Source organism: Eubalaena glacialis, chromosome 1, assembly GCF_028564815.1.
Source record: "Eubalaena glacialis isolate mEubGla1 chromosome 1, mEubGla1.1.hap2.+ XY, whole genome shotgun sequence".
In the NCBI taxonomy this organism is placed as follows: domain Eukaryota; kingdom Metazoa; phylum Chordata; class Mammalia; order Artiodactyla; family Balaenidae; genus Eubalaena; species Eubalaena glacialis.
Genome location: NC_083716.1, coordinates 173,230,647 through 173,243,838, shown reverse-complemented (window position 1 = coordinate 173,243,838; position 13,192 = coordinate 173,230,647). Strand labels below are relative to the sequence as shown.

The following is a 13,192-nucleotide window of genomic DNA, read 5'->3' as shown; positions in this document are numbered from 1 at the left end:
TTACCACCACTTCCACTTCCTTTGTTCCTGACGACAAACAAGCCAATAAATGATTAGCACTATGTGTTGTGTGTTTCTGCCTACACAAAATGGAAAGGAGAATTGACTTTATTCGGATAAAAAGAAATATATATATATATTCATTCTTTCAAGGAGTGGTGTATATTATGTATCTCCTATGTATCAAGCACTATGCAACTATATTTAACTTGCTACAGATTAGTACTTCATTTATCCACTTTATTTTACACATTTATATTAAACATTCATATTTATAAAGGGCCCTTAATATTTCTCATCTTTCATTACTGATGATATTAAAAGTGATACTGATGATCAAGAATTCAATAAAATAATCTGGTTATCTGATTATATGCAATTCTATAAGTTCTGAATTAAAGTTTCATTTAAATGTTAGGCATTGTCCTATATCGAGTCTTAGATCTGGGTTTCCATGATGAATATAGTATTCAATATAAACATTTTATGTGTTGCTTAGCCTAACACACATATTTAGTACTATATGTAATGCTATAGTTCCCATCCCTGGGGTCATGTTAATCTCAGAGAATTTGTATCATAGCACCTTTAGTTTTAAACCTTTTTTAAAATTTTTAGTTGAGATGAGATTCAGAAATGGAAGCTACTTAGGAAGGTTTGCTTCTCAAGAAGGAGGAAACATAAAGCACAACATGTTGTCAAAGCATTCAATATGAGTTTTATCTTCTTTTCTAAAATATGTTTCTATTATACAGACCATTCTGACACATAGTTTTTATGAGATCTTAAAAAGTCAAGTCTAAGTATGTCTTGTTCTTCCCCCACCCTCACTCAGTGTCTAAGACAACTGACAGCACGATGTCTTTTTTTGCCTTAATTCACCAAATATTTACTGTCTTTTTTTATGTCAGGAGACAGAAGAGGCAATGTGCACACAGACACACACACACACACACACACACACAAATGACAGAATTCCTAACTAGCTTAGAGTCTAAGTGGAGAAGATAGAACAAAATGGTAGCTATGTTAGACTTGTTTGTATTCACTAATGACATATGTAAAGAGTTGAACCAATATTCTCATAATTTAATCATTTATGTTTATAAACAGGAATACACTTAATGAGAACTCAGCTTTGAGTTTCATATCCTCTCCAGTTAATGGTTAGATCAATTCCCATCTAAAACTACTATTCATATAAATAAAAATACAAAACATCTGGCATGCCATGTTTCACCTTAGACCTCCTGTGTTTCTTTAGTAGGTACAGAAATTCAAAATGCTTAAGTATATTTAGTGATGAAATATGAAAAGAAAGTATTTGAAGAAGTACTCATAATCCCTTGAATGATTATTTCAGGTACTTACTGACTGATATGTTAATCATTTGTTATTATTTATAATAATAATAAATAATATATAAACATTTAAAATTTAAAGTTAAAAGTGTTATCTAATAAATCAATCATGTTAAACTCTGAGATTAATATGACCCCAGGAATGGGAACAATAATACTGAATGTGATTCAAATAAAGGAAGAGGATCAACTAGCCAATACATTCCCACTACTCCCATCTAGAGGTAAAAGAGTAGACACTTTAAATGCTTTGAGTTCACAAAAAAAGAAAAGAAAAAGACTTTTGTCCTAGATTTAGAAGGAAAAAATACCACTAGGTTGTTCATAATCACAAGTGGGAGGAATAAACCTATGGATGGAATTGGAATAGTAATCAGACCACGAACCACCACTTAGAGAACATTTGCTTTTAAAGTGTAGAAGATATTTTTAAGAGAGCAGTTGTTCCCTGAAGTGAAGCTAATCTCAACAGAGTTTTTAAAAAAAGACTCTTCAGAAGATGTGCCAAACCACACTTTTCTAGTCTTAATGCATAAGCTAACATATTGCTTTATACTATTTAAAATTGTCATTATTAAGTAAACTCTCTTGTAGTAAAACACAATGAAATCACCAGAAGACATCATTTTCACGTATAGTTAATAGTCTTAAATAGCAACATTTGTATCACAGTCAACTGTTTTCCAAAGTTGTATGTTCTAAATAATGCCTGGTTTTGTTTAAACAGGCAGTTGCAGCAGCATCAGCTGCTTCAAGAGATTTCAGTGGAATAGGTGGGTTAGGAGAGCTCTTGGAAAGCTCCTCAGAAGCATCAAAATTAAGCTCTAAAAGTGCTAAGGAGTGGAGGAACCGAAGAAAGAAAAGAAGACAGAGGGAGCATCTTGAAGGAAATAACAAAGGAGCGGGAAACAGGTTTCCCAAATCTGAATCTGAGGACAGTGTCAAAAGAAGAAGCTTCCTTTTCTCCATGGATGGAAATCGACTGACTAGTGACAAGAAATTCTACTCCCCACATCAGGTATGGCTTTCTACTAAGTGCTCCAGTTTGTTTTGTCATTGCTGTATTTTGGTATATTTTTTGTAATATCTAATTTAAATGAGGGACGGGGAACTAACATTTAATACAATTATTTAAATTTATACCCTAAATTGTCTTTAAAGGGACTTTTATTAAATCATTAATAACTTTTATTTTAAGGTAATCAGTTTTAAGCATTGCACTATTTTGAGACCATTTTCTTAATCAGCTTTTTTGGGAGGTAGGGGGAGTGAAAACTGTCTATCAGACTTTTTTCTTCAGTGAGACAGTTTTGTAATCCCTTGTTTACCTTTTCCATTTTGAGACCTCAAATTAACCTACATTTTTTTGCATATGGGTTTCTGCCTTTATTATCCGAGGTTGTGATGCAAGATATGTATGAATTTCGAAAAGAAATGTCTCTGGATTTTTGCTTTTATCTTTTTTTTAAATAAATTTTATTTATTTATTTATTTATTTTTGGCTGCACTGGGTCTTTATTGCCACGCGCGGGCTTTCTCTTGTTGCGGCGAGCGAGGCCTACTCTTCATTATGGCGCGTGGGCTTCTCATTGCAGTGGCTTCTCGTTGTGGAGCTCGGGCTCTAGGCACGCGGGCTTCAGTAGTTGTGGCATGCGGGCTCAGTAGTTGTGGCGCACGGGCTTAGTTGCTCCGCAGCATGTGGGATCTTCCTGGACCAGGGCTCGAACCCGTGTCCCCTGCATTGGCAGGCAGACTCCCAACCACTGTGCCACCAAGGAAGCCCTGCTTTCATCTTTTGATATGAGAACTGTACTGTCATGAGCTTCCATTATGCTGATATGGTGTCATGCCTTGATACATTAGAATGAAGTTATGACCTAAATGCTCTCGAAGAGAACTAAATTAAAGACAGTCTATTTTCGCTCTGATTTAATGCCAAGTACTCAATTCTTCAGCATATTTTCAAGTCAAAGAGGGAAAATAGTTTCAACTCTTTGTTTATAAGTTTTATCAGTTGCATAATGAAGAGTAAATAGTTATGAAATCTGTGATAAGTACAATTATGGCTTTGAACCCTATCTGGTTACATTAGAATTTCCTGGGCTATGAATTATTAACTCTTCTAATTATATTAATCTGGGTCAGAATTATGTCCTAAATATAATGCTTTGAGAGACACGCTATATAATTAAGTTAAATAAAAAAACTGTACATCATCCAAGGGGTCTTATAAAGAACAAATATTTTTGAAAAAATGGAGTGATAAGCACAAAATTCAGTATAGTGTTTAGCTCTTGGCTGAGAGGAAAATGCATATGCTAGTTAACAATGGGTGTTTATTTTATAGTTTATATTGAATATGTAAGTAAGAATTTTAAAAAGAAATAAACTCTATCTTAATAACGTATAACTTGAATTCTTATATTAGGACAAAATATATATGCACACACAAAAATTTATAAGACACAAACCATTTCCCTATAGATAATGCCAGTATCAAGAGATCCAACTATTACCTTGCATAGTACAAATATAAAGTATGGTATTACATGAGTATAATACATTTGGGATTAACTTGAAGCTCAATAGGCCAAGTTAATTTCTCAGATTAGATTTTTTGGCTTAAACTTCACTCCTGATATTTTAGCATTATTAAGACTATTAGGAGTCATTAAGATTAGGAATATTTGACATTATAGCATAATGATTGAAGGCTTATGTTCATAACTCCACTCCAAATTAGTTCTGTGACCTTGTTCGAGTCACTTGTACTTTGTAAAATTTCTGTAAAATGGGGTAATAATGTCTACCTTAAAGAGCTGTGGGTTCTTAAAGAGTTCTATATATTAAGCAATATATAGAAACCCTATGTGACAAATAGTAGAGCTCTTATTAAGTTAAAATGGGTCATTGAATTACAAATTAGGGAAACTAAAAATTTTTGAGTAGTTTCAGTTATCACAAATGTATACACATAGTAGTAATAATTACATGAACATATTTAGGTGTTTTGAAAATAGCACTATTTCCATCATTGTTTCATCATATAATGCTCAAATAAAAGCTTGTGGATTAGTTCACTCAGCCAAAAGCTTGTGGATTAATTCACTCAGCCAATCCACACTGATCACCTACTATGTGGAAGAAATAGTTCTAGAAAAAAATCTCAATGAACAAAACAATATAATTCACTGACCTCATGGAACTTTATACTAAAGGAAGAGATAGACAATAAACAAGATAAGTAATTTATAGACTATGTCAGAAAGTGATAAGTGCTATGGAAAAAAAAATAAAGCAGGAAAAGGGGATTAGGAACACTAACCGGTGGTAAAAAAAAAAAAAATTTAAATAGGGTGGGTTGGGAAGCCCTCACTGTAAAGGAGAAATCTCAGCAAAGATTTCGAGGCGTCAAGGGGAGGGGCTATCTCATCAAAGAGCATTTCAGGCTCACTGAAGAGCAAGTGTAAGGCCCTGATGTGGTAATATGCCCGGAATGTTCAAGAAGCAGCTGGAAGGCCTCTGTTGAGTGAACCACAGAGAGGGAACAGCAAAGGGAAGTTAGCTGAAAGTCAGAGTTTAAATACTAAAAACAGAATTGGCATATACATACGTTATATGTAGTTCATTTCATATTTGTAAATAGAGAGATAGTGACATACGTAGATAGGGAGGTAGGTAGATAGGGGGAGAGAGAAAGAGATGATAGGATGATAGATAGATAGATAGATAGATAGATAGATAGATAGATAGATAGATAGATAGATAGATGAAATAGATAGATAGTAGATGTTGCAAAAGAAAAAGAAATAGCCTATTAGCATTGATAGTTACATATCCCAGTAAAGACAGGCAGAGAGCATCACCACAACTCACAAGCAAAAATATACCAGAAGCACTTTACAGTGTCTGGTTGTGTAAACAAGCTCTCTAAAAGGAAAGAGAATCAGTGGAGGTAGTGGGGATAGGAGACATAAGATGGACATGGCATAATGTTCAACACAAATATATCTTCTAACAATGTTAAGGCCAAGAAGCCATAAATAATGGGTACCCTGTCCTCTACTAACAAAAACTTTAGGTGTTATTTTATATTTATTATATTATTTTATTCTTAAATAGATAATACGTGTTCCTAGACAACATGAAAAAGTACTTAAAGGCATACAGTGGAAAGTGAATCCCCCCAAAGATTTTATCTATGTTGTCTGGACATGCGGAGAGTATTTTAAACCAGAAGCTTTATAGCTAGAACCAAGTGTAGTTGTTGACTTATTGAAAACATTGATAAGCTACATATATTTAACTTGAAATGCTATTAAGTGAGTATTTCCAACAAATTCTCACTTTACATGCTTCTACTAGAATATCTTCAAATTCCCTGCATCTTCCATTTTGACATCCCAGTCCACTTCAGGTTCAGTCCCTACATGCAGGATTGCGTCTTACACACCGAAATTCTTCTATTTTCCCTTTTGTTACTGAAAATTAAGAAAAAGAGTTCAGATTTACCTTCTTGGAACAAGGCAAAAAAAAATAATAAAGATGCCTGGAATTTATATTTTGGCATGCCTGAGGCAAAGAAAGATGGCCTTTAGGTCCTTAAAGCATAAAAGCTTGTTTTCCGTAGAAAAAGGGCTGCCACAGCTGTGGGTATTCCCTCCACTCTGCTGCATCTTCTAGTGTGTTATTTTTGGTTTATTTTATCTCAATACTATTTTTGCTATCTTCTTTTCTCAGTCTCTGTTGCCTTGAAAGCTGTGCTCACACCCATTATTATACTTTCCAAAGAGTGAATAGAAGTTTCAAATAAACCCAAGGATCTGGAACGCCTTTGAAAACACCCTGACATAAAAACATGCAAATTAAAGGCATGTACCAGATACGTTATGGATGTACACACATACCACATACTCCCAACCAATACTGTGTATACAGATTTTCTGTTTCCAAAGACAGTATTCTAACACAGGTACATTAAGATGATTGTATTGAACCATCCTAGGAATTAGTGTAAGACAAAGTTGGTATTCTTCTGAGTGTAGGGTGAGGTCCACCTACATTAGAATTACCTAGAATGTATGTTGAATACTCAGATTCCAGAGTCCTACCCCCTGCTTACTGAATCCCAATTCCAAAAAGCTGGGACCTAAAAAAACACACTAAGGTTTCAAATATGAGTCTGAACATACAAATATTATATTGATAATTTAAATTGAGTCTGAAGAGATTAAAAACATTACCATTCCTTATTACTGAGGGCTGAATTAATGTCTTCACAATGTCTAATTTCTTGATCACTTTGATGACTGGAAAATCAGTCTAACTACCGTCTGACATTGGGTAAACAAACCTGCTGCATGAACTATCACATACACACAGTCTCAGGCTGGATAAGCTGGGCAGTCAATAATTCCTGTGACCGTTTCTAACCAAATCCAAAGCAATAGCACATTTCTCAATGAATAGTATCTTTCCAGAACATCACTGAGACAGAGGGCAAAAAGATTATTCTAGTGCTTTGCAGGCAGGGAAAGCCATAAAAATAAAACTAAAAATGGAGCCTAAGAAAATCAGCATGACCTAATTAGGCAGAAGGACCAAAAATAAATTTGAGGGATTCTGCCTTTCTTACGTTTTTTTCCACTAGAATTATTTTCTTTGGTTTTACACCGAAGCTTGGAGGAAGAAAGGGAAAGTCCAGGCATGTTTCCTGCTGGCATATGGATATGTATGCATATGTATGTGTATGTATGTATATATGTTACCCTGGCTATGCAGAGAGATAGAACAGGCCATGAGAAACCACTGGGGGTGGGAGGGGAATATTGGAAATGTCGTTGTAAATGAGGAAGGTAGCAAACAAAGATTCTGCAGGAGAATAGAGATGTTTTTGAAAACTCACCAAGGCTAAAGTAAACACAGAATTATTTGGTGCTGCTGATTTAAAGTCCATTGAAAAAGTGAAAGAAGGGGCTTCATGCTAAATCCTCATTTTCCAGTACCAGAAACTGTTTGCTTGATTTATTCACAAACAAATATAGTTTTAAAAGTTTCTGAATCATCCAGTTCCTTTTAATAAAATTAAATTGAGATTAGAAGGATAAGCTGTCTTCTACATCACCCTTATTGGTAAAGTCATGTATAAATGCGTTACTTTTTTAAGGCAGTGTTAAATTTTAAGTAAGAATAGTAATTTATACAGCAATTTAGGCATTCTCTCTGTTGTGTTTGCTATGACATATATTCTCTCAAAACAGGTGAATCATTAGTAGCCATTTGGGAAACTGTTAGCAAATTTAGAAGATAGCATCATAGGTTACGTTTTGTGACTTTTATGCCCATGTGGATAGAGACAAGCAAGTCCAGAAAAAAAAGAGTAATTTCCTTTTAGAACTCAAAATTAGAGAATGGAGAGATAATGGTTTTGTTTTTAAATCATTATCCAAAAGTAACATATTTGGTACAAATATTTTAAATTTAAGCCAACAGTCTCACTTGAACCATAACTTGTTTTCCAAGTTGTGTCCCCTTTCAGACCATAGCATTTAGGAGTGAAAGCCAACTACCAAAAAGAATCATTTGTCCTCTCCAGCATCAGGTTCTGCTCCTAGAACATTACGGTAACAAAATCCACCTCACAGTACTAGAGTGAAGATTAAAGGAAGTGGTCATGCACTTAGTAAATTGCATATCAGAATTCTTAATCAGAAAAACTACTCTTTTATACTTAAATTTGCATTGTGGTCTTTAATAAAAATATCAAAACATATGTGTTCTCTGTAAACTTGATTACCTGTGTTTAAGAGCAAGACTATTCTAACCCAAAAGCAAATAGATTCTGTAATATTAAGACTTTTATTATATAGTTGTGTCCCCCATCCCAATTCTTTTCTTCCTTGCTCTCTCCTCAGTCTCTATTAAGTATCCGTGGCTCCCTGTTTTCCCCACGACGCAATAGCAAAACAAGTATTTTCAGCTTCAGAGGTCGGGCAAAGGATATTGGTTCTGAAAATGACTTTGCTGATGATGAACACAGTACATTTGAAGACAGCGAGAGCAGGAGAGACTCACTGTTTGTGCCACACAGACACGGAGAGCGACGCAACAGTAACGTTAGTCAGGCCAGTATGTCATCCAGGATGGTGCCAGGGCTTCCAGCAAATGGGAAGATGCACAGCACTGTGGATTGCAATGGTGTGGTTTCCTTGGTGGGTGGACCGTCAGCTCTAACCTCACCTACTGGACAACTTCCGCCAGAGGTGATAATAGATAATAAATAAGCTCTACTGACATTATACACCAATTTAAAATAACCAAGGCCTGGGCATTTTAGCCTGTTACACCATCCTGCTTCCCCAAAATGAAAGTCCTTAAAAATAATATATGATTTATTGAATGGAAAATAATAGGATCTGTAGAACCAACTGAATTGTGTGGGACCATTAACTTTCAAATGCTTTAGGTTAAAAGAGCCCAGTTTTTAGAGACTGGGATGAAACTCGTATCTGCAAATTCAGTAGACCTACCAGCACAAAATAATGGGCACTTTGACAACCAATTTGCTATTATAGATGTTTGTCGACCCAGAATTGTATAATAATCTATTCATATTCTGGAAATTTCATATACTTAAAATTAAATATTGTAATGACCAATATATTGATAATGGGCACTTTTCATACAACTGTCAATATTACAGTGACTCTAAAATGTTTTGATGTCTATTAAATGACTCCAAAGTGTTTTGATTTCTTATAGGATGGCATATAGAAATAATTAAAGAAATCTCAGGAAAGCACACACATTTCATTGTACATCTGTGTTTGTGCATGGAAAAAAATTGGCCCATATATGTCAATATTTTCAATATAGCCTCAAAGATAATAATTCAGCCTTAAGACTATATAATACTATTATTTGTTTTGGGGGAAGATTGATCTGATTATTAATCATTGGGATAAGTTAAAATACCTTGCATCTGAATGAAATGGAATAATATATGACTTTGGCATGCTTATGAAAATTTTCCCTGAAAATTCCAACAGGTAAACTAAAATATTTCTGCAACATAACTGCCTTATATAATTGCATCCAACTGGTAAATTCTTGTTTTAACCCTTCAGGGTATCACCTGTGATTGTTTTAAGTATTTATAACTTAATAATAAATTCAGTATTTTACTATTACTTGAAAATTGTTACTTGGGAAAACTGCATGTAGCATGCCTTTCCAGAGAAATGCTATGTTGTGTTGTATTATTCATTGAAAAGGGTGGTTTGAGCCAGCAGTGTTTGGTTTGCAGGGTACCACCACTGAAACAGAAGTCAGAAAGAGAAGGCTAAGTTCTTACCAGATTTCAATGGAGATGCTAGAGGATTCCTCCGGAAGACAAAGAGCCATGAGCATAGCCAGCATCCTGACTAACACAATGGAGGGTAAGAAGAAGGTCATGGGATAGTCAGCTTCCTATAATTATATACTTTATGGAACTATTACTTATTCCCATAGAATTACGCAAGTCAGTTACCCAAGATCAAAACTGTATAATAGACCTAAGTAGATAATATATGGAATACACTATTATCACATTGATTACAAAAATTAATATTGTCCTCATTTCTTTTTGATTCTGGTTCTCATCTGAAGAGCGATATTTCACCACTTGATACCTCATCAGTGAGGATTTATCCTTATGTTATATTATCCTTAAGCAATTAGAGTAAAAACTTGTCTTTTTAAGTTTTGGTGTGTAGAAGCACAAGGAAACATCTCTTTCAAGCTTCAATCTGTTGTCCAGGCATGGAGGTAGTGATGGGTTGGGGAGGCATATGAATGAGTTGGAGAAATCAAAACCTGTGCTCCACTTCGACAGGGACCCTAAAAAAAGACTTTTTCCTCCATCTTCCACATACACAGAAACCATTACGTTCCTCCAATGAACAGCTGACACAAATATTTGTTGATTTTGATACACAGGAATGGGCAGCAACTATTACTTCCTTGTTCATTCATTAAGTCCCCATTTCTTCAAGTTTGGAGGAATATTATATTAGTACTGCTATTTTATAAATCATTTATAAGTCATATCTAATTTGAATTCTTTAGAAAACTTCAATTACATTTTGTATCTTATCCCATTGGTGTACTGGATATACAAATGGGCATATAATAATTATAATAGGTTTCACCCATTAAATTACTAGTGCCTTTTTAATATATTAAGCTAAAATTCTGAAAAATATGAGTAACTATGAATAACAGAACTAGATTTGGGTCTAAATCTATATTAAAAAGAAGGAAATACTACATTCTCAGTGTGTGGAAGATCAATGCTGATGTGGAGACAGAGAGAGGAAAGAATGGGTCACACATATTAATAAGGATCACAGCTTTAGACAGTATTCTTAAAAAGGTCTTTCAAAAGAAACAATAATTGTTTGATATATTTAATAGTTCTATAAAGCTTACTTTAAAATTCTGTTTTGATAAAGAAAATATAGCAATTTAATGGCCCATTACCTATTTAGTAGGTAATTAAGTTTGTTTCAGGCAAAATATTAAATTCAAAGTATTTATTTTCTGTTTAATTAAAGGAGAAAGTCTATGTACTTGACATTTTTAATGAATATATTGTGAAAATATTTAATGGGATTGTCTTCTCAAGTCTGTTAAACTAATATGAACTTCCAACCCCAAGTAGAAGCATCAATTTTATCAAATAATGTATAATCTACAACAACAATAATTTGTTTTTATTGTTATTTACTACTCTTACTCTTTATTGTTCCTCCAGAGCTTGAAGAATCTAGGCAGAAATGTCCACCATGCTGGTATAGATTTGCCAATGTGTTCTTGATCTGGGACTGCTGTGATCCGTGGTTAAAAGTAAAGCATCTTGTGAATTTAATTGTTATGGATCCATTTGTTGATCTTGCCATCACTATTTGCATTGTCTTAAATACCCTCTTCATGGCCATGGAGCACTACCCAATGACTGGTCAATTCAGTAGTGTGTTGACTGTAGGAAACCTGGTGAGTTCATTTGATGTTTACTTATTTACTTTGTCAGGGATGGGGCAGATAGACCAAAGAAGAAATCCATTTGTGCTGTGTGGAACCCCCAAATTATACCCTCTTTCTTCACAGGAAGAAATATCTAAAGGAATATTGAAGGTATTCTCAGTGATAAGGTCTAGAATTCTGGTATAAATGCTGACTTTTGAGACCAACATCTGTGCTGACTGATCATGGTGTCTTACCCTTTGTAAACTTGTTAAAATCTTTACTGTCATTCCTGCTGGAAATATAGGTCCAGAGAAACAATAACGTCTAATTCTGGCTCCACAAGCATGCAGTTTTAGCACACATAGCTTCTGAAGAAATCATGTTCTTTGAAGGGAATACATAAGGATTGATTTCTGTGCAAAAGAGGGCATAGTTGTTTCAAATTGAACTTCTTAATAAAATGCTTCCAGTAGAATTCACAGAAGAGAAGAAATAGTTGATAAAAATGCATTTGTAATTTAGCCACATTTTTGATTCAAGTTACTTGGGCAGACATCTGTGTATGTGTATGCTGACATGTACATTTCCTCCTAAATGTATATGAAGAATCTGAAATGGAAGAACAAGTAAGAAAAGAATTTACATAGTTTATTAATCAAGACCTTCTTTTTTGGCACAAGACAGAAACAGAACTCAAACTAGCTTAAGAGGAAAGTAAAAAGACTGACTCATGGAATGGAAAGAAAAAGATGAACTACCAAACCATATGAAGGGCAATTTTGCAATTGGGCTTCAGGATATCCTTTAACCAAGGGACTGGATATAGCCCAAACATTCATTGCATCTTGTGTCTGTAGGTCAGAAACATGATCAGCCATAGCTCATTGGTTTTACATCTTGTACCCTCTGCACTGGAAAAAGACTGGATCTCTTTTTCAGTTCCAGCTCAGACTCTCGTGATAGGACTCTATTCGGCATAACTTGGGTCAGATGCTCACCTGTGGTTTCATCAGCATTGGCGAGGGTGGAGTCATGTGAAAATGGCAGTCCTTAGGAATTACACAGGTGGAGGAACTATTCCCAACAGAAAGAAGAAAGCGAATACTGGGCAGACAGTTGCATAAATGTCTACTCCAATAAGAGAACTCAACTTCACTGCATTATAGAACACCCACCGGATTCTTGACACTTTCTTCATCTTTGACACCTGTGATATGATTTTTTTGTCCAATTTCTCGTTCATAGGAAGGAGATGATTTCTCCTTCATCTTTCCAATCACTCTATCTCTGCTTCCTTGTCTGGACTTCTCTTCTTTTGCCTATTAAGGCTATGTTTTTCACTCAATATTAATATGTACTCAACAACTCTAGGTATTATCTACAATTATGGTGTAAGTTGTGTTCCATTCCTGTATTTCCAACAGTTACAGATCATTGCTCCAGGATAACTTTAAACACAGTATGTGACATCTGAAATATCATCTTTCTCACAATTTACTGAAAGCCCTAAAAATCTCAGTTTAGTCTTGTATTACCTCTAGTAGTAGCCTTCCAACTTCAAAGAGCCTTCCAGCTTCAAAGATAGCCATTTGACTTATTTTCTCTTTATTTCTTATATATTTATACAATTTTATATGAAGACCCATTATTTCTTTTTTTCCAGGTATCAACTTTTTTACTCCTATAACTACTATTAAAATCATATTTCTAGTACTCTGCACTCAGTATGCTTTCATCTTGCTAAAGTATCTATTGCCTATATTTGTGGTTCAACACTCTTACCTGGTTTTCAAAACTCCCTATCTGATTCCATCCTTCCTATA

General features: G+C 34.6%; 1 protein-coding gene across 14 annotated transcripts in view; it reads left to right on the top strand.

The window, feature by feature from the left end:
* The window catches only part of LOC133098164 (sodium channel protein type 3 subunit alpha), an 83,943-nt gene that overhangs the window by 25,315 nt on the left and 45,436 nt on the right, over positions 1-13,192 (top strand). For 4 of the 14 annotated variants that reach the window (XM_061200959.1, XM_061200923.1, XM_061200967.1 and 1 more), the window contains exons 10-13: positions 2,089-2,379; positions 8,276-8,623; positions 9,667-9,799; positions 11,158-11,396. In XM_061200959.1, coding sequence (XP_061056942.1) covers positions 2,089-2,379; positions 8,276-8,623; positions 9,667-9,799; positions 11,158-11,396 — 1,011 coding nt within the window. Of the gene's footprint in view, positions 1-1,795; positions 1,802-2,088; positions 2,380-8,275; positions 8,637-9,643; positions 9,800-11,157; positions 11,397-13,192 lie in introns of all 14 variants that reach the window. The other 10 variants (XM_061200973.1, XM_061200982.1, XM_061200900.1 and 7 more) reach the window with 8 other exon arrangements.